Below are 26,277 nucleotides of genomic sequence, written 5' to 3'. Positions count from 1 at the left end.
CGTTTTGATGAAGCCCTATGAAGTCATCTTTAACTGTCATTTTGGGAGCCCTCTGGCTTCTTTTTTACATGTGTGCAAGGAGCAAGTCAGTGAAGTATACTGCATAGATCTGACCACTAGATGGCGCAGGTCTCAAGGAAAAGAAATCAAGCATCGCAGTTTCATAGAAAGTCGTGTATTAAGGCTGTGATCCAAGCAGTGATATAAACGAACAAGTAACAAAGATTTACTCTCTCACTCTTTTAAACTTTCTGTAAAAACCTTGTTAAGTCTATTGAAGTGAGAGGATGTGTTGCTAAAGGAAATCTGCAGCCGATGATAGTCACAGGATGTTTATAGACTGTAATACATGCTTGGTAGTGTCTTTGTACCAGTGATTAGTTATACATCTCCTTGGTGATGACTGAACAATGGAGGCGGGTTCAGACCGGGCTCACACAAAGGGAATTGGTGTGGCATACACCCAGCTGGCAATCCCCCCAGGTACCGAACCACTGGTGAATAGATCCTCATTTATCTTGGCAAGGCTCAGTACAAAAAGAGCTTGCGGAGAGAGCTTCTGGATTCTTTTACCCAGGGGGACAGAAATGGCGTCCCCGAGCACTGAGCTCATGTTTCTGCCTCTCGGTGGCACTCAGATTACATCACACACACACTCTGACAGGAGCAGTTACTGAGGAGGAGGCCCTTTACCACAGATAATCATCTCTGTGAGAAAGCTATGAATCCTAAAGGACTTGCATTTATGACCTCGTCATCATTATCTATTAAGTTCTGCAGTAGTCCCGTGATTTCATACAACACCTGAACATGTGGATGAATGACAAATTTACAAAATCGTTTCAAACTATGTTGTTTATTACATATTTCTGCCAACGCTTACAGCAACACAAGACCTTGTCAGATGCGACACATTGCACACACACAGTACTGTTACCACTGCGCGAGGCAGAGCCGTACTACAGTAACAGTAGCTCAAGAGCACCAAAAATCACTACAACTCACAAGAAGCTGAACGAAAACATCTCACACAGTTACACAGACACAAACATTGGGACAGACACTATTCAGGAGCTAAAGCACAGTTTTGAGGATGAGCTGAGCTGTGGTTGTACTGAATAGCTTCTCCACGGCCACAGACCAGACTTGGACCTTGGATTTCAGCAAGTAATCTCTCCGTCTTCTCTCCAGACAGGGCAGGCAACCTAATGTGGCGTATATTAGTGGGGAGTATTTATGAGCAGTTGAACACACAGAGGCCCATGGAGGTGGACCAGCTCAGATGGGGTGCCTGAAGTTCTGGCCGGCAAAACGGGCCTTGTCGCCGAGCTCCTCTTCAATCCTAGGGTAGAGTGAGGACAGTTTGTTAATGGAATGGATCGATAGTCTGAGAAAATCTGCAAAGTAGTGCCTCTAAGGAGCGTGGAACGTATATCTCATACTGTTAATAAACGTTTTTTGGACTGGACTCACCTGAGCAGCTGGTTGTACTTGGCCAAGCGCTCAGATCGGCAAGGTGCACCAGTCTTGATCTGGGAAAGGAATTAAATGAAATATATAAGACCCAATCTGTAACGTTAAAGCAACACCTGTAGTACAGTTTACCAATTAATGCCACAATTGGAAGGAAAAATGATACGTCTGTTGAGGTTTTACCTGTCCAGTGCAGAGACCGACCACCAGGTCAGCGATGAAGGTGTCCTCTGTCTCTCCAGAGCGATGGCTGACCATCACGCCCCAGCCGTTGCTCTGGGCCATCTTGCAGCTAAAAAGAAAAAAGGAGACACATTTAAGCCAAGTTAGCCAGCTTGTACTTTATTTACTTTCTTGGATTTTGGTGCAGAAGTTCGATCACACTCACGCCTGCAGGGACTCTGTGACGGAGCCGATCTGGTTGACTTTGAGCAGCAGGCAGTTGCAGGACTTCTCAGCCACACCCTTGGCGATGCGTTTGGGGTTGGTGACTGTGAGGTCATCGCCCACCACCTGGATGCTGGTGCTGGCTGTGAATTTGCTCCACGCCTCCCAGTCGTCCTGGTCAAAGGGGTCCTCAATGGACACCACTGTTAGGATAGCGAGTAGGTGAGGGTAATGTTGCAGCCATTCAGAAATCCAACAGGTCCGCATTGATTATGAGCCACCGAGCAATAGCTACCATCTACAGACACCTTAAACCTGCAGTAGTTGATGCTTTTGACCACTTGGTGGCAGCACAAACACGCTGCTAAAATGCTCAGTTATGTTCACCAGCTAGCTGCTAACTTTGACACAAGTGAACAGTGGTGTTCGTTAAGAGTTTTTGATGAAAACAGATGCCTGTTGAGGCCAAAAACAATGCTTAAGAGTGCGATGAGTGAACCAAAACAGAAACATTGGCAGACACAAAGAGTTTTAGGGCTGTAAAGAGGAGGATAAGTGTTGCAACCCACCGGGGTAATCTTTGACAAAGCTCCTGTAGAGGTCAGCCAGCTTGTCGGGGGAGATGTAGCGGCTGGGGTCGTCGGGGGACTTGAAGTCCAGGTCGTACTTGCCGCCCTTGTAAAACTCAGAGGCAGCCACATCCATGCCAATCACGATCTTGTCGGTGTAGCCGGCCTTGGCGATGGCGTTCTTCAGCAGCTCCAGAGCTGGGACAAAAACAACATACTACTGTAAAAATGTGACAAGAGACGTAGGTAATAAAATCATTCAGTTTTCACAAACGTGTCGCCACTGAAGACTCTGCTCCACTGGGGCATTTGCCATATCGGGCACCTCAACCCGACACTGGAGTCAGAGGCTGGCCGTCGGTGCATTGCTTCCTGAGTCGAGGCCTTAATTTAGAAACCATGTGTCGGCCCAAGAGTGACATGATAAGTGAAGTAGTACTTGAGAGGTTTAAGAATGTATTGCTTTCAAGACAATCCCTTTTGAGTAGTCAGTGTGACAACTTTGTAAGATCAACTCTCTCCTCAAAAATGAAAACAAGCCTACATCCTCGTCCTAAAATAACTTGGAATGTATTCAGCTGGATGTGAACTCTGTTTGCTGAAACCCTGTGACTTCATGCTTCCTCTCACCTTCCTTATTCTCCAGGATGTTGGGGGCAAAGCCTCCCTCGTCTCCTACGTTAGTGGCGTCCTTGCCATATTTCTCCTTGATGACATTCTTCAGGTTGTGGTAGACCTCGGCACCGATACGCATGGCATCCTTGAAGCTGCTGGCTCCCACAGGCAGGATCATGAACTCCTGCATGGCCAGCTTGTTGCCTGCGTGGGAGCCGCCGTTGATGACGTTGAAAGCCTGGACGGAGGCAGAGAGGATCGGCTTTCAGCTTAATGGCATCACGACTGAATTTTTTATTCTCTGGATCAATCACTAATGGTGCACGTCTTTTAGGCCTATTGGCATTAAGAGTCTCTACTAAGTCTGTGGGACACGACTTCGGTAATTGCACCATCACACTCACAGGGACAGGGAGGATGACTTCAGGGTTTCCAGCCAGGTCAGCGATGTGGCGGTAGAGGGGAACGCCCTTCTCTGCTGCACCAGCCTTGCACACAGCCAGGGAGACGCCCAGGATGGCGTTAGCACCAAACTTAGCTGAGGGAGGGTAGACACAAGCATCTGAATATACGGTGTGTAGACTGCATTTATAGAACATTAATGTCTTCTGATATCTAAATGCTTCAGTGAGTATTTGCCATGACCGTGAGATAATTATGTTGGAACTAATATTTGTGTTGAATAAACACAACGTATGAGTGCCTGTTTGTTTGTGTTTGTCACTCCGTTTGTCCACTCCTTCACTGCTCCCTACAATATAGTCGGGTATAATAATAAACTCGGTAGTCAGCAGTCACTTGAGATTTCCGGCACCTTTACTCGCAGGTTCATATCTTAAATCTATAAATTATTAAGTTTTGCATTTGTTAGCTGAAAGAACTGTATATGCAACGGATATTACTTTTTCAATTCTGGGTAATATATGGTGGATCATTTTCACACAGAATTCGGAAACTTAAGTAGAATGGCAGAGGGTGCATATAGTGCTCTGTATGATAAATATGGGGGATTTCTCAAGACCATCTTAGGTAGGAGTGGACAATATGGATAAAATCCTCCATGCCATTATATATATATATATATATATATATATATATATATATATATATATATATATATATATATATATATATATATATATCATAATATCAACATATAGAAGATAAGATACAGAACATTTTCTGGAAAAGCTATAGATAAAAAAGGTATTTTCATCTTGCCAAACCCTTTCTTAAAGTAGATAGATCTTTACAAATCTTACAAAAGCTCACAAAACGCTGCACCGACATTGTGAAGCCAGTTTCAGTAGATGAAGTAGCGTCTTACACTTGTTTTCTGTGCCGTCCATGTCCAGCATCAGCTGGTCGATCTTCTCCTGGTCTTTAACGTTCACATCCTGGATTAGACAAAAACATGACACGTTATTCTGCACGTTTGGAAATAAAAAGATTAACTAGGTTTAATTCTGACTCCTTAGTTCAAATGAACACACTCAAATAACGTTAGAATAATCGCAGCATCTCAGAATCGTATCACTGAAGCTCCGCTAATGCAGTGGTTTATAGATACTTTAGATATATCATTTCTATAAATGCAAACGTCAAAAAACAACGAGGTCAGTGTGAAATAGGAACAACAAACTGGAAAAATCGTACAGTTAGTAGAGACTGTCAGTACTGCTGCCAATGTTAATAGTATTTTAGTGCAATCACTTTCTATTGAGCCTTCAAGATACACTCATAATTAATTCAAGACACTGAACCATTAACTTGAGGGCTTTGACACGAACACACAGTTATTAGTCAAACAATAAATGGTCCTACCTTGCTAACCAGTGCAGGTGCAATTTTTTTATTGATATTCTCAACCGCTTTTGAGACACCTGCAAGGGACAAGCAGACCATAACTGACCCAGACAGCAGGAGACCATGCAGAGCAGGCGACAGATGACCACAGCGCCCCTCATCCAATCTTACACGGAGGTGAAATATTATTTAACCATCTAGGACTGCGTTTTTTATTCATCTTTTAGATCTGTGAACATCTGTTAGTGCCCGTCAAGGTTAGTTTCCAAAGGCAAAGCCATTCTTCATGCTGCTGTGCAGACCGAGGTGTGAGAGAGGCATCCTGTTATGTCACACTTTATTTACCTGGTTACACAAGGCAGGGGCCAAGAACTCATTTACATATTTAACTGCTCTTTTGACTCCTAACAGGAGGAGGAAAACAGACGGAGGAAACAGAAATGAAGAACAGACAACAGATTGTATAGTGGTGTTGAAATGACACGAGGGAGAACAACAGAATAGAGGTAACCAGAAGGTTTATATAGATAGATAGATAGATAGATAGATAGATAGATAGAGAGAGCGAGAGACTCTGTGTAGACGGCTTACCTTTGCCCATGTAGCGGGTCTTGTCATTGTCACGGAGCTCCAGGGCCTCGTAGATGCCTGTGGAGGCACCGCTGGGCACTGCAGCTCTGAAAAGACCTTGGAGACACAGAGGACATTCTGTTACAGTCTCATCTTAAAGTGCTGAGTCATGTCCAACAAGACGGCAACGCTCTGACTGCAGTTTGATGAATGTTGAAACTTAATTCCCCCCCCCGTCAGCCACAACCATGACTGCAAACTACGAGACAACCACGTGATATTTATACAGCATAGACCGTGTAGACAGAAACGTGTCTGATAGAGCATTCAGAGGAAGAGGGGGCTGCTGGGAATTCAAGCAGCAACAGCAAGTAAAAGACATTAAGGGAAGCAATCTAATCATAAACGTAGTCCGAATGTCCGCCGTTTTTCTGGCCACAGAGGGAACTGAAGCGTGTGTGGAGGTAGATGTGCTGCAGAAGGCTGCAACAGGGAAAGACGGGCGACCAACTGAGCATGTGCAGTGCATCTGTGGCTGGATGGATGCGAAGCCACGCCCACACATAAAGAGGACATTTTGGATTCAACCAAGCGAGGAGAAATTTGGGGATGAGCAGAAATCTATTCAGTTTGCTCTGTGGAGCGACAGGAAGGGTGCGAGTCTGAGTGGATTCAGGGCTTAGGACGGTAGGCTTAGCACATGAGGTCAGGCTTAGCAAATCATCTGCATCGAGACATGACCTACAACATCCATCGGGTCGTACTATCACATCAAATCTCATCTGGATCAATACCATGACCCAAATACAATACAAACTACAGGATATAACAGTAACGGTGATTGTAGATGTCTCTCCGTTATTACCAGAGCTACTGCAATATTCTAACAACAATCATAGGAGGTTTTCTAGTTCGACCGTCTGTGACCGAGCGGCAAGCTGGTTACGTAACACACCAAAACACAGCCCCCCCGCTTTGGTATGTCCCGTTAATGATGCCAAAACAGACCTGGCAGACTTATAAGGGAGTCTTGTCAAGAAAAAAAGGAATAAAAGGTGCTATTTACAGTAAACGGGAGCACTTAGCAAACATCCAACACTAATGACGGGGCTGCAGAATAAAGCGGTCGATTCTCAGCCGAAGCATTGAAGGCAGCTGTAGCCTGTTCCACTCACTTCCATGTCACTGCTCATTCAGGTTGCTTCATTAACATTCTCAGGACATTTCGTTGGGTTGAGCTGCTCTTTTGTTTTAGCTTTCAGAGCAGAACCGCTCGCCGGAAAACTTCTAATCACAGTCGGGCCATTAGTTAACTGATCTAAACTGTCGGCAGACGTGTCAAACAGTGCAGAGTTTAGATATTTAAAAAAAAATGTAATCAGTGAAGGGAAGCGTCCTGTGGATTTATACAACATGGCATCTCTCTATCAAGGATTCAACTCAACGGTTTGCTAGAAGGACACATACTGTACAAGCTATCTGTGCTCCCAAACAGGAACCATTACAGTAACAGAGAGCTGGAGGGGCAGCGAGATATATATTACAGGAGCTATTTTCACACATTCACCACCTGAGCTGATCCAGTCTGGGCCTGGAGCTGGCAACACTCTGACTTCATCATCCTAATGCACGTCTTTACTAGTCTTCGCGAGCTAGATAATTGGACAAGACATAAAACAAGTATGAAACAATGCTTCCATCACGATGTCCTGACTGCAGCGTTCCACATACTGGAGAATAATTACATTTTTTACGTTTTAGATATGTTCAAATAACCGGTTCAACAACGTGTAGACGTTAAACAAGCACAAGTTGGATCTGGTTTTGCCACACTTGACCACCATCTATAAACCCATGAAGTAGATGAAAACGTGTAATCATACTGTACCTTTCTTGGTGTACAGATCGACCTCCACAGTGGGGTTGCCACGGGAGTCAAAAATCTCACGAGCGTGAATCTTGAGGATGGACATGGTTCTGGATCTGCAGATGAGGCGAGAGGGAGAAGATGTCAGTATGGTGCTGCGCCACAGGCCGAGCAGACAGACGGTCACTCACTGAGGTAAAGCTTTGAGGCAACACAGTGAGTTGGTAATAATTTAAATGCTCAATGACACACGCAGGACGAAATGTAATCTAATTTAAAGTTTAAGTTTGGAGACCGAACAATAAACCATCTGATGAATTCTCTAATTAAACATACATGTGAGCTGATCACACCACCTGAACCAACTGATGTAGGCGGGCCAGGACAGCGGATATATTGGGTCACAGAAAGGCGGGGCTTATGCAGCAAAAAAAATAAACCTCTGCAAATCTGTTCAGGTTCCTTAATCTATAAGATTACAAAACAGCATTGCAAAATGCAAAAAAAACAGTCGTGAAAGGTCAGTATATAAGTAACAGCAGGCGAATGACTCGGCGCAATACTCAAGTGGCTTCTTTTTGTGTAAGTTGTACTCTACTGATACGGGTTAAAGGCCTGAATGGTGGCGTAATCTCACAGAGCCTTCGTTATCTGTCCAAATTCCAGTGGTGCAGGACGGAGAAGGCTTTAGGGCAGACAGTCTGGCCATGATGCCGGCTGCGCTGTTGACTTTAATGTGTTTGCACTAACCTGCTCATCTACCGCCTCTGAATACATAAGTGCACTTGAGTTAAACTGGAGCGTGTCTGCAGCAGAATCAATGGAAAATGTGTGGAAACTTGCCAATGGCTTCAGCCAAAAGGAAAAATCAACCAACCACACCCACACGTTTCTTTTGCTAAATAGAAATATTTTATAGTTCACTGGAACTGGCTAACACGAAGAGTCCGTGGTTTGAATCACCTTTTTAAACCAAGTTTAGGCTGCGTATTGTGTTTAACAGGAATTTATAGAAAAACATACATTTCTCAAAGTAAAGTACAATAAAAAAAGGTAGAGAATGGTAATGGAGCTTTGGGCTCGTTGTCGTACAAAATAAAGCTATTTGAAGAATCAGGATGTATACTTCTCACTATTTTCTGAAATCTTATAGATGATTAATTGATTCATGGAAAAAGTCATTCTTATTGGGAGCCCAAAGTAACCAAGTAGCGAATCCACCATATTTCTGTCATAGATGTCTCACATGCACAGTACAGTACATTAATTTAGCTTTTTTACATGTTTGCTACCAGATATGGAGAAACAAGGAGTTAAAATGGCAGCACAAAATGGCACCCAAAGATAAATAAATAATTGAGAATTGTTACCCGATATGGTTGTGCATGTAAATCTGGCTTAATCCTCATTTAGGCTACATTAGGATCTGCCGGCGAGCCATAACTGTGTGTTAACAATCAGTTTAATAATAATGTCTCTTTAACAATACCTTTAAAACTGCAGTAATAAACTACTAAACAATCTAACTGACTAAAGCGACTTGTTGAAAGTATCTTCTGAAAGTCTGCAAAGTAGAGAAAATAGATACACGGAGCGTGAACTCACTACGCACAGTAATTTTCCTACAAACTGTGGACACGCCCCCACCTCTGCAGCAACTGGTAGGAAGCTCACTGCCTGATCTAGCATGAGTAGCACACGACCGTCTCTCACAAAGCATGACATCCATCAAGTGTCTGGACTATAAAGACACTAGTGGTTCTTTAACACACGGAGGACACTGCTGGAAGCTGGACGTGCAACTTGACGCCCTTCTTTTTTTTTTTACCCCCCCACACACACACCCTGCAGCTCTAAATGGAGTGACCTCTCGCCAGCTGACGGTTTGGTTTTAAAAATAGACGGTTGGCTCCATCCTGCATGCCACAAAACTAACAACTGAGGAATGAACCGAGGTTTATAATCCACGATAACAAAGAGAGTATCCGCTAAACACAAGGACGAGACTTTGAGGTTACCGTCGAGGACGAGGAACACCACATACACGTTTAAAAAAAAAAGAAGAAAAGTTATCTATAACAACACACACGGTCTTAGAATAGGCTCTTCAATATGCACTAGATTGCCGACACAAAATGGGCTAATAAAAAGGAGAAATAACGATATCAAAGTTACCTTTTCCGGGCCTAACTGTGTGCAGGGACGGTGCTGTCTCTCTCTCTCGTGCAGGCAGGCAGAGAAGGCGCTCGTGACGCTTCGTGCTCGGTCATAAAGTGGACGGAATCAGGAAGAAGCAAGGGAACGGAGCCACGCCATTGGCTGGCGCTGACTCACGAGGCAGACCAGTGCGAGAGAGGATGCACGTTCGCCAATCTGTCATCAGGACAGACTTCACATCCCACAAGGACGACGAGGGGGATGCGGATGTTTTAAATCATCGCTTTTAATGATCACACAAAAATACAAAACATACAGAGAGAAATAATGTTTTATTAGAGGTGAACTGTGGGAATTGTAGTTTTTTTCGTGTGAGGATGAAAGAGGCAGTATGCGGAAAGATGACGCATTGTGAGTACGCATTGTGAGTACGTGCAGAGAAGCAGGCAGGGATCTCCGATGCAGTGGTTCGTCGTTAGTCACATGACACTTGCGGTCACGTTTTTTGGCACTTACTTTTCTTTTCCCATTACGAATATGAGAAAAAGAGGTGTGTGCTTTCCTTATTAGATCAAAAGATGAAATAATCACAAGATGGGGTGATTTACAGTTCAAAAGATGTCTAGACAAATAAACTACTAGACCCTTTTTTGTTTCAACAGCCTTTTAATAATTATACATCATCATGTCGTCTTTTTTAAAGAACCTGTTCCATAGAATATATAGTCAACAAAATGCTGTTGAAACACTAATGATTATAGGCTATATAATCTGAAAACTTTCACTTTTCAACCAAAGGCATCCCAGATTCAGTTTAAATATAGAAAATATGGATATTTTGATCTGCAGATCACCAGATACTGCTTAATTGGTCGCTTGTGTTAAAAGACGCTGTGATCATGCACACATGTATGTGGAAGTACTTGCATTTGCAGGATTATTTACCCAATTATGTATATCAAGAGCGAGTGCACTGATAGTCTATGTGGACATTGCAGTAATGAATCTCAACATGAGTGAATAGTGGGTTTCCCCCACGCATGAGTCTCATCTTGAGACAGCTGCGCAGTGCAGTGAGTGCAGCATCGGTGACAGATCAGAGCTGCTTGGGGCTTCACTGTGATGAAAGCCTTCTGCAGTGACCTTCAGACTCTGTTAAATCCAACTGCGCCATCTGCTGCCCACATGCTCTCATTAAAATGTCAACAAGTACCTTCACAAGACGTGCAAGTTTGGATTCATATAAGGATATAAGGATATACAGATAACCAGTGCCCCCCTAATAAAATGTACTTTTATTCAAAACATCAGCTGAAAGTTGCAACAGAACATGATAAAACATTACAAGTAAAAGTCCTGCTTTGAAAATCAAAGTACAGAGGTATTAGCATCAAAAGTAAGAGTGCTCATTATGCAGAAGGGTCCCTTTTGGTGTTCTATTATTGTACAACCGGATCATTATTAGTGATGTATTAATATGTGAGCAGTATTGTGATGTTGAAATTGGTTGAGGTAGAGCACAGTTAACTACTACAACTTCATATACCGTTGTTTAATCTAAAAGAATGTATTATATTTTATAAACCGATCATATGTTTTGTATAAAAGTGTTAAATCTTTTGTAATTCCAGTCATCAGATAAATATAGTTACGTACAGAATACAATGATGATATTTTGTAGACTGAATGATGATCAATTAATTAGAAGTGTTTCCACAATTACGTACTGTTATTTTAATTACATTTTATATATTTTTGTATTTGTATTGTATTTGTGTGCATAACCTACTGTATCATCTGTATAGATGTTGTGCTGTTCTGTTTATGCCTTTTGTAAAAACCCAATAAAAACCGAAGTAAAAAAAAGAAAGAAAGTGACAAACAGAGACTTAGACAAGAAGATTAATTACCACTCTCCTGTTGGCCAGGAGACGGTTATCTTAGCTTAGCACAAAGACTGGACACAGGGGGAAACAGTTAGCCTGGCTCTGTCCAAAGGTATCAAACTACAGCTTGCAAACACTCACAAATCAACATGTTATATGGTGTCTGTTTAATCCGTACAAAGCCTGAAGTAAAAAAACGCCCTATGCCATTATATTTGGTACAATCTTCTACACATATATGAATGTTTCCCAAACTGTCACACATTACGTCACTGAATTTGCCTCCCGCCTGTCACCTGGTGGTATCTGGAGTTTCTGCCACCCTTGTGAAAGGCTATTTCTGGTCCTATCGTACCATCAACTTGTGAAATGTTTGCCGACAGCAGCAGCACTGACACTCTGCTTAATCTGCTGGTCAACACTGGAAAGCTGCACCAGGATGTGAGGAAGCATAACAGAGTTGCTGATCTGTAGCATGTAGCTGTCAGTCAATTTAATGTTTTTTTTTCCCATAACCGAGGCACCACCCCTTTTTCTGGTGTCAGGCAGCCTGGGTGGAGGGAAAGAAGCATGGTTTGCTGATTTGCTTTGCTCACTTTGCTGCATATTTTTGAGAATTTGGCCGAACATGAGCTCCTTCATCTATGCCCTCTGGCTCCAACAAATCCTCAGCTCAGGAGTCTACACCTGCTGTGATATCGTCAGAAAATATGACGTGCACACATTTCCACCGACTATGTGCAAGTCAATTATATGGTTGTATAATATTTAGACTATTCACATGAGCCTGCCACCTTTATTCTTCAGAGAGTTAGACAGTATGTCTAAATGTGAGACTAATTTGCTCCAGTGGAGCTTCTCAGTGACTCAGTGCTTGTACTGAGCAGCCTCCAGCTGTGAATGCGTGCAAACTGAGCGAGCAGGACGTTCCTGGAAAGAGACTTCACGCTCAATGGGCCATGCTTAAAACAAGGTAAATAAAGACCAATTCTATTATGTCCATTCTATACTGTTGAAGTTCTGATCCAGACGGCTCAACCACCAGCCACTTTTAACAAATCACTGTAGTTTAAAAAAAACAAAAAACTTCCCCAGTTGTCTGAGTTTGCATGATTTCATAGGTGATAGTTAATGTCTGCAAAGAAGCTGCAAGACAATTCTTAATATCGCCACAGACGTTAATCGTTTATCACTTAAATCAAGCGATATTTGCTACGCACAGTTTCAGATGCACCTTAAAAAGCCGTGTGACTGTCACACACAAAAGAACACAATGTCTCTTTATTTAAGCACAGTTTGCATCTTGCTCATGTGACGACCCCTGCCTTCTACCAGGGGTCTGTGTCCTGTTGTCTCAGCTGCTGAGCCACACCTGAGCCTGCTGTGGTTCCAGCTTTAATGTCTCTCCACCTGAACATTGACGGGCTCTTCCTTGGCTGACACGGCTGCTGTTTTGTTTAGTTTGTTTCAGACATTCCCACACGTTCACACATGCCGACATTGCTGTTTACCGACTCTCTCAATGCTTGTTTTGTTTAATGTCATCCTTTAAATAAATATGTTCATTATTTTTACACTCCTTTTGTCTCCCATTTACATTGCAGCCTTTGAACCGGGTTGTAACACTCACTGTAGGTCCTTTTGTTTGTGCAGAAACACTACTGAACTAACTACAAACTAAAATTACATTGACATTATTACACAGGAATTCAAAGGATTAGTCACCTTAATATGAATAATATAACCTGGTTAAGTAAGGGTCCAATACCATGCAGGGAAATTGTCAAAGCAGCAGGAAATTACAAGAAAACTTCTGTAAAAAGAAAATAGTGACAAAAGATTTTAACTTGGAAAGACAAATAACATAAACCTATATGATAAAATACAAACATTGCTCTTGAATGAGGGTGGGCTGGTGTCAAGACAGCTGTTATCCACAAATTAAAAAGATACTGACGTCTTGCAGACAAAATAAATGAGTACAGCCAGCAGTTACTTTGAGCTACCAGCTGTTAACGGTTGGTAGCTCATACATATTTTCTTTAGATGTGATATTTGTTGTCTTCCTTGATTTGATGTTTTCTGTTCTATTGATCTTTTCTTTAAAATACTCTCACTGATTTAATCATCACAGTCGACAAGGTTTCCTCCCACCTCACTGTTGAGTGTCAGACTGTAGTCGGGGAAACTGTGACTTCTTGATTAATGGGAGTAACTACCTCGAGTCATATGGTGTGAATTGGATTGTTAACAGTATTGCCATCACACATCATCAAACACTAGCTTATTAAGTAATGGGGTCTTGTTTTCTTTCAGTGTAATAAATTCTCATGTGACTCAAAAATGCAAGAGGCCACTTTAAAAGGTCAAATTCAGGATCCCTGTGATGAGGCGTCACCTGTTTTAAATGTGATCCTGTACTTGAGCAATACCAAGAGAACTCTAGTTTTATTATCTTTCTTTTGTTTTGTTTGTGTCTTAAATGGTTTTGTCTCCTTGTTCACCAAGACCAGCACGGGACACTGTACATACTACCTGCAGCAGAATGATATATGTCAAGCTCACCACATGAGGGCTTTAAATTACTAAGCTTTCTCTTAGCCAGCACCATCTCACCATTTAAGACACCAAGACTTTAAAAGCTGTTATTGTCCTCGAGGCAAAGATAAACCTAGTGATTTACTGAGGAAGAGGACAGCTTCAGTTCATTTCTAAGTGCTGGCGTATGCAAGTTTAGCGCCGAGGGGCATCGAACCTGTGGCTTCTTAATGATCTCAGACGTTGTGTGAGGGGAAAACGCTCTCCTGTCTTCTCCATCTGGGCTTGTTTAAAATAGTTTTTTAATCAGCCTGTATGTGTTGATAGACAAACAGGAAAACAACTGGCATCAATCAAATGCAGGTCGCCAAGAGGCCGTAACTCCAGTCCAGAGAGGAGGGACGTGAGTGGAACAATGAGGGTCTTAAATCAAGGTGAGTCCTTTGATCATTTGTAACTCAATCAGTTCTTTGCACACACGCAGACAAAAACACTCACACTCACGGGAGATTTGTATTACCACATTTATGAGGACTCTCCTCGACTAAGTGATTCAAAACTAATTTAACCTTAGACTTTATTTTAGTGCACAGGCCAACTTCCAATCCTACACAAGATGTTGGGAAATACCTTTATTTACGTTCCTGTTGAAAGCTAGATGAGAAACAAGGGGGAAACAGCTAGCCTGGCTCTGTCCAAAGGTAGTTTCCGTGCTGCTCGGCCAAGAACAAGTTCAGCACATACCACCAACTTCCGGTCTTAATGCTAAACTAAGCTAACCGGCTGCTGGCTGAAGCCTTATATTTAACGGACAGATACAAGACTGGTATCGAGATTACACCTCTGAAGACAAAAAAAACAGCTTTCAGTTTCTCTTGTTTGTATGACCGTGGCAAACTGCACACCTGCACACCTCAGAGAACAGCTCTGGCATGTAAGGTGGAGGTGTTGGACATGTAGGAACTTGTGTGCATGAACATGGTAGCAAGTAATAGGACATTGTGACACATGTCACAATATCTTATTACTTGCTACCATCAGCGCTCATGTTTTTTCATCAGAAGCCATCATGGCTTTTTCAGAGTGACTTGCGGCTTTAAGTAAAATGAAGATATTAAACAATGTTAGATGCCGAGGGGTGATGTTCCATAAATACGGTAACAAGATAGGCCAAAGTCAAGTATGAGCCTCACTTTTGTCCTCAAAGACAGAAGTAATTGATTTATTTGGGGTATTAACGTTAATACCTGCAGGTCAACTCTGTAATATGAGTAGAACAAGCTGCAGACAATCAACAGTTGTTTCACACTGAGAAATAACATTTCAACGCAGGCCTCTATTATTAACACTCTACAGATGAGACAGTCCTTTCCTGTCACTTTTGGGCTGCTGGGCAGGGTTCTGGGCGTTCTCAGCAGAGATTTCAACACCTCCCTCCATTCGCAGTTTATCCAGAGAGAAACCCTCTGTGAGCTGTCAGAGTCCTGTGTGAAGGATCAGAGGCGCAGCGATGGAGTTCTTCTCTGTGTTTGTATCTGCTGTTTTGGTCTGTGCCGTCAGTGCTGGGATTCCTCATGACGGAATACACTGGACATACACAGGTAAGCTTCTTTTTTTATATATATGAAAATGTTGGAATTTAATTTTTTTAATTTTTTTATTTTTTGCACCAAAACACAAAAAGTAACAGAGTTATATTAGATTCAAAGGGGTTTGATGCATATAAAGGGTGCGTGACAACCTGTCCTGTGAGTATATATTTTGGTAAGAGAGGCTGCCAAGTTATTTCTATTCAACATTCACTCGAGGAACTTGGCCATTATGTTTTCTGGGTGACGCGTGCTGAATTGGCCAGATACCTTATAACCACTGTCAGGTTACATCAAGGCAAATGATTATGTGTATACAATTATTTAGCAGCAAGCTACTAAATAATTGGGGAGTGAATACTGGGAACTACACAAAATATCCAGTTGAACAAGTTCTGTGCGTGCCAATAAAAGCAACAACACGGGAACAGGTTTGACACTCACTAACAAGGGCACATATAGTTTGGCAGCTCTCCCCCTAAATTCATCTCCCCCTGGGTGATTTGAATGATGTGATAATAGTTTTTTCGGGGATGGATTTTCTTCACACAGAGGGAGCCTTGGACCAGATGCACTGGGCAACCAAGTACCCTGCATGTGGTGGTAAGAAGCAGTCCCCAATAGACATCCAGCGGCGCAGCGTGAGACACAACCCAGACATGCTGAAGCTGGAGCTCAGCGGATACGATGCTCAGAGCGGGAATTTTCTCATGTCCAATAACGGGCACTCCGGTAAGAGAAAATGTATAGATGACCCAACCTCAATATTAGCTACAACTAATATTAACCAAAGGACCACGGTGGAAATAAGCTCTTGAGCCTTGTTGCGTTTTATCCTTTTGACAAATATTGTACACAGATATTTACTTCACTGTTAGAGGACCATACCACTGTTTCTGCTGCTTTGGTTTCTGAACTATAAACCAAACTTTATATGGAACTGCTGACCATTTTAATGTCAAGAAATTCCAATGATTGTAATTATATTTTCATTTATTTCTTCATGGTGTAAAACTGAATTAGCACATTATCAAATCTTTCTCAAATTGTGTAATCCATTACAGTGGACCTGAAGTCTGTGTTAATTTGATCAGAAAAGTCTTTATTTTTTTTATAAGTGAATTACTTCACAGAATTCACTTTTATTACTAAATAAAACAAGTTTGACGAAAATTGATGCAGACTTTTCAATGTTCACTGTGGTGCATTACAGAACTCAAACAAACCAATGACCGCTTGGAAGGAAAATGAGAAACACTGTAGCAGATATGTACAGTATTCGGGATTTGTGAGCTGCCTCTTTTTTTGCTTTTGATTAAAGAACCTACATAATCTGAATATCTTTATGTCTCCATCAGTTCAAATTGACCTGCCTCCCACTATGGAGATCATCAAGGGCCTCCCAGGAAAATACACAGCTGTCCAGATGCACCTGCACTGGGGCGGCTGGGACCTGGAGGCCAGCGGAGCAGAGCACACCATTGACGGCATCCGTTACATGGCAGAGGTTGGCTTAAAAACAGCGATTACAGACCTTTAATCAACAATCCAATATTCAAGAAAACCTTCAGTTTATCAAACAGTTTCTACACAGACCTAAGCATGTAAACTGCATTTGTACAGAAATCATTACACTGCCTCAGTTAACCACAGTCTGTAGAACAGTTTATTATCATAACAGATCATCTAAGTATGTCATTCTCTGACTTCTTATCTGAGCCTGAGCTAATTAAATTGACAGAGAACTTTGTTTCCTTCTTAATATTATTCTGTAATCAATCTCTTTGCTGCCTCCTTACTTTGCTTGTTTTTTATTTATTTAAAGTTATAACACGAGTAGAGATTTTTCCATTTGCAAAGCAGGTCATTGGTCATATTTTGGCACCTAAACTGTTCTCCATTTCCACCTTGTCTTTCAGCTCCATGTTGTCCACTACAATTCTGAAAAGTACAAGAGCATTACCGAAGCCAAAGACAAGCCAGACGGGCTGGCAGTACTCGCCTTTTTCTATGATGTACGTAAGCCACAAATACTTTTGTTCCCTTTCCTCCATGATTTGCTTTGTCTGACCACACATGTTGTCAGCATATATACAGTATGCCCCAACTACTTCTGATAAATGATCTTCAGTTCAGGAAGCTTTTTTTTTTTTTAGTGAAAAATGATTATGCCCTTTGAAGTGTATGACACGTTGCTTCAGTCAGCTGGGTTAAAGGCTCTATTCAGTGTTAATTTACATGTCGACATGTTGAATGGGTTTCAACATGTCGGCATGAGCTTGTTTCCAGAGGAATGCTCTGGGTCTCCGACAGTCGGCGGCCTTTCAGCTGCGAGATGTCGTCGCTGCAGCAACACCACCGCTGGCATCCCCCGTGATCGCAGCACAGAGTGGCTGAGACTTAGTGCTATTTGGACAAACTCATTTGGCAACGAATGATTCAGATTCACCGACGTTTGCAGTTTGAAGGGGGGATTCCAGTTAATTACAAATAAGAACGTCACTCAAAAGAAGTCCAATGGGACAACAAAGCAGCAGCGGTCAGATGATGAGATGGGATGTAATGCATTATTAACGAGGTGCACATTATAAACATCCATCACAGTTTACAGACCGACATACTGGTTTAACTTTGACCTTTCTGCAATGAGGGATTATTATGGACATTTGGGCAAAATGTAAGTATTTTAGATAATTTGCCTCGTTTACAACCTGTCCGATGTTTCTTGCCCTTTCCGACTTGTGTGATGTTGCTGCTTTCCCAGATCTCACAAATTACTTTTGTGAATACAATATCGTCAAACTACATAGATAGATGTGTTTTCTGTTTTAACTGAACATTAAAGCTTCGGTTTACTTTCAGGACGGGCATTTTGAGAACACCTACTACAGCGATTTCATCTCCAATCTGGCCAAAATAAAATATGCAGGTGAGTTACTGCACACATGAATTCACCGACCTTAGTGTTTGAGGTCTAATGTGATTTTAATGTGATCCTGTCAGGTCAGTCCATGAACATATCAAACATTGATGTGCGCTCCATGCTCCCCGAGAACCTCAAACATTTCTTCAGATACCAGGGCTCCCTCACCACACCGCCCTGCTTTGAGAGCATCCTCTGGACTGTGTTTGATACTCCCATCACTCTCTCACATAACCAGGTACAGCGCAGACAGGACATTTTGAAAAAAATTATGTTTGTATTATTACAGCTGACAAAAAAAGGTAAAAGCTTTCAACTATTTTGTCTTATATGGAACTGGACTTTTGCCATTTGAAGGCAATGTGCTTATTTTGAACATTATGTGGTGCAATGTCAAAGCTTTCTCTTCTTCTCTGTTGTGTTCAGATCAGGAAACTGGAGAGTACTTTGATGGACATGGACAACAAGACCCTGTGGAACGACTACCGCATTGCTCAGCCTCTCAACAGCCGTGTGGTGGAGTCTTCGTTCCTGCCTAGACTCGGGAAAGGAAGTATGTAGCTTGTTGCGGCTGTGTGATTACACAATAGGGTGTATTCCTCAGAATTGACTTGGGCAAGACTAAGCCCTGAGTCAGATCCTCCTCATTTTTTATTCACCTCTTTCTTTTCAGCATTTTGTCGGCAAGATGAGATTGAATCCAGGCTCCGGAAGATCGAGGGTCTGATAACGTCTCTTGGGAAGCATATGTATTCACGTGAGTTGTAAAAACATATAAAGATGGCTGAATGTAAATGAAAGTGCCTATACTTACTCTCTTTATTACTTATGCCCTTAAGGTGGACTTGGTAACTCAAGGCCTACCAGATATGGTGAGTCCCTCAGTTTGATTTTCATTTGAGATCCAACTGTGATTTGTGACTGTGGGTGATTAAAGGTCGATGTCTGATTCTATTTTTTTTCTGTGTTCATCAGAACCTCGCGCTCTGTATCCTCTGGTGCTCGACTTCCAGGAGAAAAACTCTGGAAGTTATGCTCTGGCCCGCCTCAGCCATCCCATGGAGCTGGACTTCTTCACTGTCTGCATGCATGTCCTGCCTCAGCTCGAGGGGGTCAACACCATCATCTCCTATTCCAGTAACGGCAACGACAACGAGCTGATGATCTCCGTCGGTGAGGACAAGAATGCGAGAGAGGTGGGCCTCTGGATTGGCAATGAGTTCATCAACTTGCCGCACAACGTCAAGTCCAACGACTGGGCCAACTACTGCATCACCTGGTCGTCCCACACCGGCGGCGTGGAGCTGTGGATCAATGGCATGGTTGGGGAGCAGCGGTATCTGAAAAAGGGTTACACAATCAACCCTGGCGGTGTGTTCATCGTGGGCAAAGATCAGGATGGATTACTGGGCATCTCCAACGCAGACGCCTTTGTGGGTAAGATGACTGATGTCAACGTGTGGGACTACGTGCTGTCCACAGCAGATATCCGCGACCAGATGTCATGCGAGAGAAACAAGACCATGGTGGGAAATGTGTTTAGCTGGGGAACAACCAAACTCAGTCTGTTCGGTGGGGTGCAGCTGGACAGCCAGTACAGATGCTCCTGAATAGACTGCTTCTGTTCGCATTGAGCTTTAAAATGCTGTAATAAACCAACATATCACTGCTGATGGTGGGGGATTTAAAATGTGTTCGATGAAGGATAAAAATGTCTTTCATGCACCTGTAAAATATTTAATGCAAACTGTATCGTATAGCTTCAGCCATGTATTGTATTCATATTCTTGCAGCATCAATAAAGACTTACAAGTGACTTGTTGGTTTGTTTAATGACGCAAGGACCCATTCACCCAGTACACACATCACAAGTTTCACAATATTTAAGATCTTATAGCCACACAGACAAACAATACACAAAGCGATTATGTAAAGATTCCTTGTGAAATAGAAAATAGAGGCTAAATTTAGACATTTCCAGTCCATTACCATCCTCCCCAGAGTGAAGACTTCCTCCCCTATGAATGCTCTCATTATTCTTCAGAAGGCCGTGACCCTCACTGCATCCTCCAGGCTTTCTTTGCTCTCTTTTAGTGGCAGATCCACATCACCCAGTTTGATCTCTACTTTGTTCCTCTTGGCGAACATCTGGCATATCTCCAAGAAGGTTTTGTTCTTGGTCTCAGGGACCACCAGCCAGATGTAGATCAGCGTGACCAGACAGATGAAGGAAAAAATGATAAAGCTGTAGGAGCCCAGACCTCTCTGGGGGGAGAAGGAGGGAGAGGAAATGTGATCAGTTTGTCCTCAAGATGAAATGGTGTAAATATGTTTGCCAGAAACAGTTGGTTGGACATAAACAGGTGACGGGAAGTGTGATTTGCACGCTACTTTTGTTGGAATGCTGTTTTTTTGGTTTCTGTTACTGAAACTAATTTCTTCCTTGTGTTGTGGTTTGAAGATAAAGTCTTGATATGAAGTAAATATTCCGCAAAACGGTTGTTTATCCCTAAGATTTCGACATTCAGTTCATTGGAAAAGACACGCTGACGAGAGTGTTCCTAATAAACAGGGATGAATGTTCACAAAATTCACAAGATAAATGTGAAAACTGCCTTAGTGTCGAACTCTGCACGGACATCATTCTGCACAGTGAAGGTCTATTATCCAAGTGTAGAAACAATGGAACACTAAAAAGTAAATCTCAATCTTTGTGTTTACAATGATGATAATACTAAAAATATGGATGATAAAAATCCTATTGTTTGTTGAGATGCATTTTGAATGAAGTATGATTAGGTTTCGTTATGAAAAGCATTTCTAGTTTTGATATGAGACTTGGATTGGTTGTCGGCCAACTCCTCTCCCTCCCACCTGAACGTCTTTTGTTGATAAAATTACTTATATTGCATTGCCTATTCAGTAATTTCTATTACCATTTTCAAGGAATGGTTAGACAATATGACAATGTCCATTAAATATTATGGAACAGTCAGCACACAGTGAGCTTAGCTCAGCATATAGACACAGAGGAAGCAGCTAGCCTGGCCTTGTAAAAAGGAAACACAATTGGCCAATTTGCATCATAAAACTCAGCTATAAACATGTAATATCTCTTTTGTTTAATACTTACTAAAATCAAACATACAAATTACAATTCATGGTTATTAATTAGACTATTTTGGTGTAAGGTATTACGATGGGTCCCAGCTCACACTATTATGACAGGCCCTAGTAACCACTGCCTCTTCTACTGTTTGAAAGGCATGACTGATCGCTCGGCTTGCAGATAAACTCGGCTTGTTAGGCTTGACAGATTTTGTGCCTGGACTAGCTACCATATATGGTATCGTTTTGGCAAATGGAAACTTGACTGAAGACAACATCCTCGTACAAATGACCCAACGCATATCAATGCATATGTGTGTGTATGACAAATATACTAAAAGGAATTTATAAAAATATTCATATAATGCATTAGTTTTTAATAGTTTATTAATAGTTGTTTTTTTTAAGTTAAAGTAGAATAAACGCATTGTTTCGTTAAAGATTGCATACTGACAATTTTACAAAGAAGAAAACCATGATGTAGTATTTTCGAAGGCAAATATAGTAAATGCCACAAATGCTTCTTTGAAAAGAGGTGTAATCCTAAACTATACTCTCTAAGTCCTATTCTCTGCCCACTACAACGCTGGAGGTCTTGTTTTCTCTACTTTCATTGGGTTCAATTAAAAGTCTGCAAATCGTAAGACAGACATACAGTACATGCAGAAGTAGCTCAAAATAAAGTAGAAATGATCATGTCAGGATGTGACTTGAATTGCCTTGCTGTATACACTTAAAAAACATCTGTAGCTAATTACATTTCAAAATAAAAATCTTTCATACCCCCAATGTAAGAGTTCTTAGAAGTTGTGTAACTGACCTCTAGGAAGGGGAAGACGAGGCCAACAGTGAAGTTGGAGAGCCAGTGGACGGAGCCTGCGACCATGAAGGCAGCGGGCCTGGCCGACTGCCTGAACATCTCAGTGGTCACCACATAAGGAATGGGACCTGTGGAGCACATGATGTGGTTAACCACAACCAAAACACTCGAGACACATCATTACTCTTCAGGGTCACAGTGAGGATGCTCATGACTCAGACAACCGAGTGCAGATTTACAACATATATCATTACATGTCTGCACATCCAAACAACACTTTAGCTAATGGAGCACCCTGTTGTAATCAGAGTGGGTGTAAATAACCACTGGCGGGGTCGGACTCACTGGGTCCTATGGCGTGTCCTATGACATAGATGATGATACAGGCGATGCTGATGTAGGGTATCCACGTCATGCTCTCCTGTTAACATAAAACAACAGCTGCTGTTATCATTAACCTGACATGCTGATGCTTTCAAACGGTAACAAACACGTAACAAAATCTCCGTAATGGCTGCACTGTGTGGGAGGATTGAAACTCACTGTGCTGTTTAAAGTGCTGTCTGTCTGAAGATGTTGGATCCAGGTGAGATTACAGGGTTACAGGGGGGCAGCCCTGGTTTTGTGGTTGTCTAATGGCCAGTGTTTTCTCATACTTTAGTGGTGGGCGACTCTGTTTTTATGTCTCAAAGTTCTCATGACCCCAGCAAATACAGATGTCAAGTCATCACATTTATTTTTCAGACCAAGCACTAAATGTATAATATATTAAAATTACCGTCCAGAGTGACGCATTTCCGGTTGTTTTGGCTTCGTAAACCAGCACACTGGACCACAAGGTTAAAGTGCGTATACTTTCAGCTTTAAAGCGCTGGTTCATCACGACAGCTTTTTTTTTTTGGTCACTTCCAATGCCATTCTATCAATCACTCATCATCAATCATCGCTTTTTGTACCTCCCAGGTTTTCTTTCACCATCACCAGATCTCCACACACACATGCACATCTGCTCCCAATTTCTCCATCAGCTCCCCAGTATATACACCTTCCTCCTATGCCGCGTTCATGTTGTATTGGAGTCATATAGGTTTCCAACTTGTAAATAATGTTCATGTCAACATCTAAGTTGTAATTACGGCTAGGAAACTTAGAAACTATATACAGTTTGGCACAAAATTAACCAAACAAATATTGACGCCTCACATCAGCCAAAGTCCAGTAATAAATGTTACTTAAACCCAAATTACATGGATATGATGTTATAAGGTTAAAGAGACAGTAAGGAACTGGGGCCCGTCATAACTACCATACGCCACTGGGCACACTGCTGCTGGTCACACAATAGTCTAACTCATAAACACAAGTTGTCATTGTTCTATTCTATTTGTAGTACGTATGAAACAAAAGAGACATTACGTTAATTGCTGAGCCAATTGATTACCTTTGTACAGCACTAGGCTAGCTGTTTCTCCTTTATTCTAACCTAAGCTAACTGCGTGTTGATATCTACTGCACTTAAATTTATAATTCCTACTTGAACTAAAGGTAAACTAGTGCAGTGCCCGTTCTGAGCGGGCCGATTGACACGCCCCCGGGAGTGCTGCTTGCAGTCGTTTTCTCCAGGGAATTGAAGAAGATTTCAGTTGTAACATTAGTTCATCCAGCAGCAACAGTGAACTGACTGCTGCAAATGACATGCTCGACTTTGGCTTCAACATTTCTTAATATTCAACGTATAACGTGTCCAAATTGCACCTAATTCAACACGGCACTCCTTTGGGTCCACAACAATACAAACGCCCATGAATCCGTCTCCATAACAAATCTCCTGACCTCCAGGTTGAGACACTCTTCACATAAAACAGCAGATTTCTTAAATATGCTGAACCACTAGAGGACAGCAGAGTAACATGTTTGAGACACACTGAAGCTTTCACGTGGTACCTGGAAGGTGAGTGCGACAGTGAGCAGCACGCAGGCTGCACAGCAGATCCCAAACCCACAGAGGAGCAGCAGCCGTCGTCCCGAGGCCTCCACAATGAAGACCTGGTGAAACAAACTCCCTGTTCAGAGCTATCGTCTCCTGCTCACATGATCAAACAGACTGTGGATATCGACAGGGTACCTACAGCAGCTATGGTCATGAAGACATTCACTGCACCCGTTCCCACAGTGACGTACTGGATATCATTCTGCTTGACTCCGGCAGTGGCATATATGCTATCTGCATAGTAGTAGATCTGACGAGGGAGAGAGACGCGTCATGACTAAATATATAGCCAAGAGTTGGAGAACAGAGATAAAAAACAAGAAGGAGGCCAGGCTCACCGCGTTGACCCCCGACAGCTGCTGGCCCATGTTCATGACGATGATGGAGACCAGCTGCCAGCGGAGGGAGCGCTGGGACAGCAGGCTGAGCACCGACAGGTGTCCCTCGGCCCTCTCCGACTGGTCCTCCAGACGCATCTCGGAAAGCTCTGCATCCACGTCTTCGCTGCCACGCAGACGCTGTAGCGCCTTCTTTGCCGTCTTCTCGTCTCCTCTCTGGATGAGCATGTACCTGGGGCTCTCTGGGAAGAAGGGCAGCAGCAGGAGCTCTATCAGGGCAGGGATGCCGGTCATACCCAGCATGAGGGTCCAACCTGGAGACAGAGGGCACAGTCCTGAGTCCCCCCAAATCAGCTGTCAAGGATTGTCATGAATGAAGGACAAACATGTACCTGTGCTGTTGCCCAGTATGTGTCTGATGCCCAGCACTTGTGCACTGAGGATGCCAATGGTGATGAAGAGCTGTGGGATGATGCCAAGGGCTCCCCTCAGGTTTTTGGGAGCGAGTTCTCCCAGATACATGGGAACCACGTTTGATGAGAGACCTGCAGACAAGGAACTTAAGATACATGAGAATGACTTGTGGTATGTATGAATCCTGATCGCTTGAACAGTACATCATATCTGACCTGCACAGATGCCCACTATGAACCTAGCCACAATGATGATCTCATAGGACTTGGCAATCTCACTGACTCCCATCATCACAGCAGGCGCGATGGAGAAGATGTTGTTGAACAGGAGGGTGCCCTTCCTGTCGTAGGGTTGATGCAGTTAAAGTCATGTCAGACCAGCTAAGTATACACCTCTTATAGTGCATGATAGACGTGACATGTTACCTCCCTAGTTTGTTGACCAGAGGGGCCACCATCAGGGAGCCAAAGAAGCCTCCTAGCGGGTACATGGACACAGAGAGAGACCACAGCAGAGTTAGGAGGTTCTCCTCCATCGGCCTGCCGTAACGCTCCAGGTAGGTGGCGTTATAGAACTGCTGCATGAACTGAAGAGAGCAGGACAATACTGATAGAAGCACATCAACATGTGAGTGACACTGGCCTCTATAGCATGTTACAGTAAAGCTTGGGTTTCTTTGCTTGGGTTACCGGTGACGGAGAGTTGATGACGGCCACATTATAACCATACTGGAACGATGAACCAAACGAAGATATGAGCGTTGCCAACACCAGCACCACAGTTAATCTCTGTTGGGGGGGGGGGGGGGGGGGGGGGGGGGGACATCAGCGCACTATGTGAAGCCTCTTTTTACAACACAAACATCATCCATCACGACCACGCCACATTTTCAGACAAAACAAACGGCGATGTGAAGGTAGTGGTAATCACACCTGTGTGTGTCACTCACCCCTCTCCTCTCCACAGGCTTTCCCGACTCCTCATTCTCCGCCATGGTTGTGTTTGGACTCAATGATAAGAGCACACTTTGTTATTACGGCACCACTGCACGCCGTCTGCCCTTTGGACACCAGATCAGACGGCGTAGCAGCGGTTTACGGCTTGGCTACAGTTATCGTTTTCACGTTGCAGACTGTGCCCTCAGGTTCAGGAAGATATTTATATATTCAAGATATTTATTCCTGCCCTGGGCTGAATGTTAGCATCTGACGCTTTTATTGCACTGCA

The 26,277-nt window shown here is 42.8% G+C and overlaps 3 protein-coding genes across 4 annotated transcripts; 1 reads left to right on the top strand and 2 right to left on the bottom strand.

Annotated features, from left to right (window-relative positions):
- Window positions 1-837: 837 nt before the first annotated feature.
- On the bottom strand, window positions 838-9,561 carry eno1a (enolase 1a, (alpha)). Of its 2 annotated transcripts, none has more exons than XM_079168493.1 (12): window positions 9,463-9,561; window positions 7,309-7,403; window positions 5,442-5,537; window positions 5,196-5,254; window positions 4,372-4,441; window positions 3,449-3,582; window positions 3,060-3,282; window positions 2,430-2,627; window positions 1,862-2,063; window positions 1,657-1,765; window positions 1,474-1,532; window positions 838-1,342 (listed from the first exon to the last, which is right to left on the bottom strand). In XM_079168493.1, the coding sequence occupies exons 2-12, from the start codon at window positions 7,391-7,393 to the stop codon at window positions 1,279-1,281; spliced, it is 1,299 nt and encodes a 432-aa protein (XP_079024619.1). In that variant the 5' UTR covers window positions 7,394-7,403; window positions 9,463-9,561; the 3' UTR covers window positions 838-1,278. The 2 variants fall into 2 exon arrangements, with proteins under 2 accessions (XP_079024619.1, XP_079024618.1); XM_079168492.1 differs by lacking the exon at window positions 5,196-5,254 and adding an exon at window positions 4,869-4,927.
- A 5,784-nt stretch (window positions 9,562-15,345) lies between these two features.
- On the top strand, window positions 15,346-20,196 carry ca6 (carbonic anhydrase VI). The gene is made up of 10 exons (XM_079172048.1): window positions 15,346-15,469; window positions 16,010-16,189; window positions 16,816-16,964; window positions 17,377-17,472; window positions 18,320-18,386; window positions 18,461-18,618; window positions 18,807-18,933; window positions 19,054-19,137; window positions 19,220-19,252; window positions 19,356-20,196. Exons 1-10 carry the CDS (start codon window positions 15,379-15,381, stop codon window positions 19,988-19,990), a joined length of 1,620 nt encoding a protein of 539 aa, XP_079028174.1. The 5' UTR covers window positions 15,346-15,378; the 3' UTR covers window positions 19,991-20,196.
- Window positions 20,194-26,044, bottom strand: slc2a5 (solute carrier family 2 member 5; the record flags this gene model as incomplete). The annotated part of the gene is made up of 11 exons (XM_079172059.1): window positions 20,194-20,645; window positions 22,309-22,436; window positions 22,654-22,729; window positions 24,253-24,354; window positions 24,438-24,548; window positions 24,637-24,950; window positions 25,029-25,181; window positions 25,266-25,390; window positions 25,476-25,636; window positions 25,740-25,838; window positions 26,000-26,044. 11 exons carry the CDS (start codon window positions 26,042-26,044, stop codon window positions 20,421-20,423), a joined length of 1,539 nt encoding a protein of 512 aa, XP_079028185.1. The 3' UTR covers window positions 20,194-20,420.
- Between the last annotated feature and the right edge of the window lie 233 nt (window positions 26,045-26,277).

The sequence above is a fragment of the Pholis gunnellus genome (genome assembly GCF_910591455.1).
Source record: "Pholis gunnellus genome assembly, chromosome: 2".
Taxonomy (NCBI): Eukaryota; Metazoa; Chordata; class Actinopteri; order Perciformes; family Pholidae; genus Pholis; species Pholis gunnellus.
The sequence above is the reverse complement of the archived record's forward strand: the minus strand, read 5'-3'. Positions and strand labels throughout refer to the sequence as shown.

Bases quoted from the DNA above. Each gene is read 5' to 3' on its own strand.
- eno1a (XM_079168493.1), bottom strand. From the start codon at position 7,393: ATGTCCATCCTCAAGATTCACGCTCGTGAGATTTTTGACTCCCGTGGC. The intron at 2,064-2,429 runs GTGGGTTGCAAC...CTATCCTAACAG, and splicing joins CTTTGTCAAAGATTACCCCG to TGGTGTCCATTGAGGACCCC. The intron at 1,343-1,473 runs GTGAGTCCAGTC...ACTCTACCCTAG, and splicing joins AAGTACAACCAGCTGCTCAG to GATTGAAGAGGAGCTCGGCG.
- ca6 (XM_079172048.1), top strand. From the start codon at position 15,379: ATGGAGTTCTTCTCTGTGTTTGTATCTGCTGTTTTGGTCTGTGCCGTC. The intron at 15,470-16,009 runs GTAAGCTTCTTT...TTCTTCACACAG, and splicing joins AATACACTGGACATACACAG to AGGGAGCCTTGGACCAGATG. The intron at 17,473-18,319 runs GTACGTAAGCCA...GTTTACTTTCAG, and splicing joins TACTCGCCTTTTTCTATGAT to GACGGGCATTTTGAGAACAC.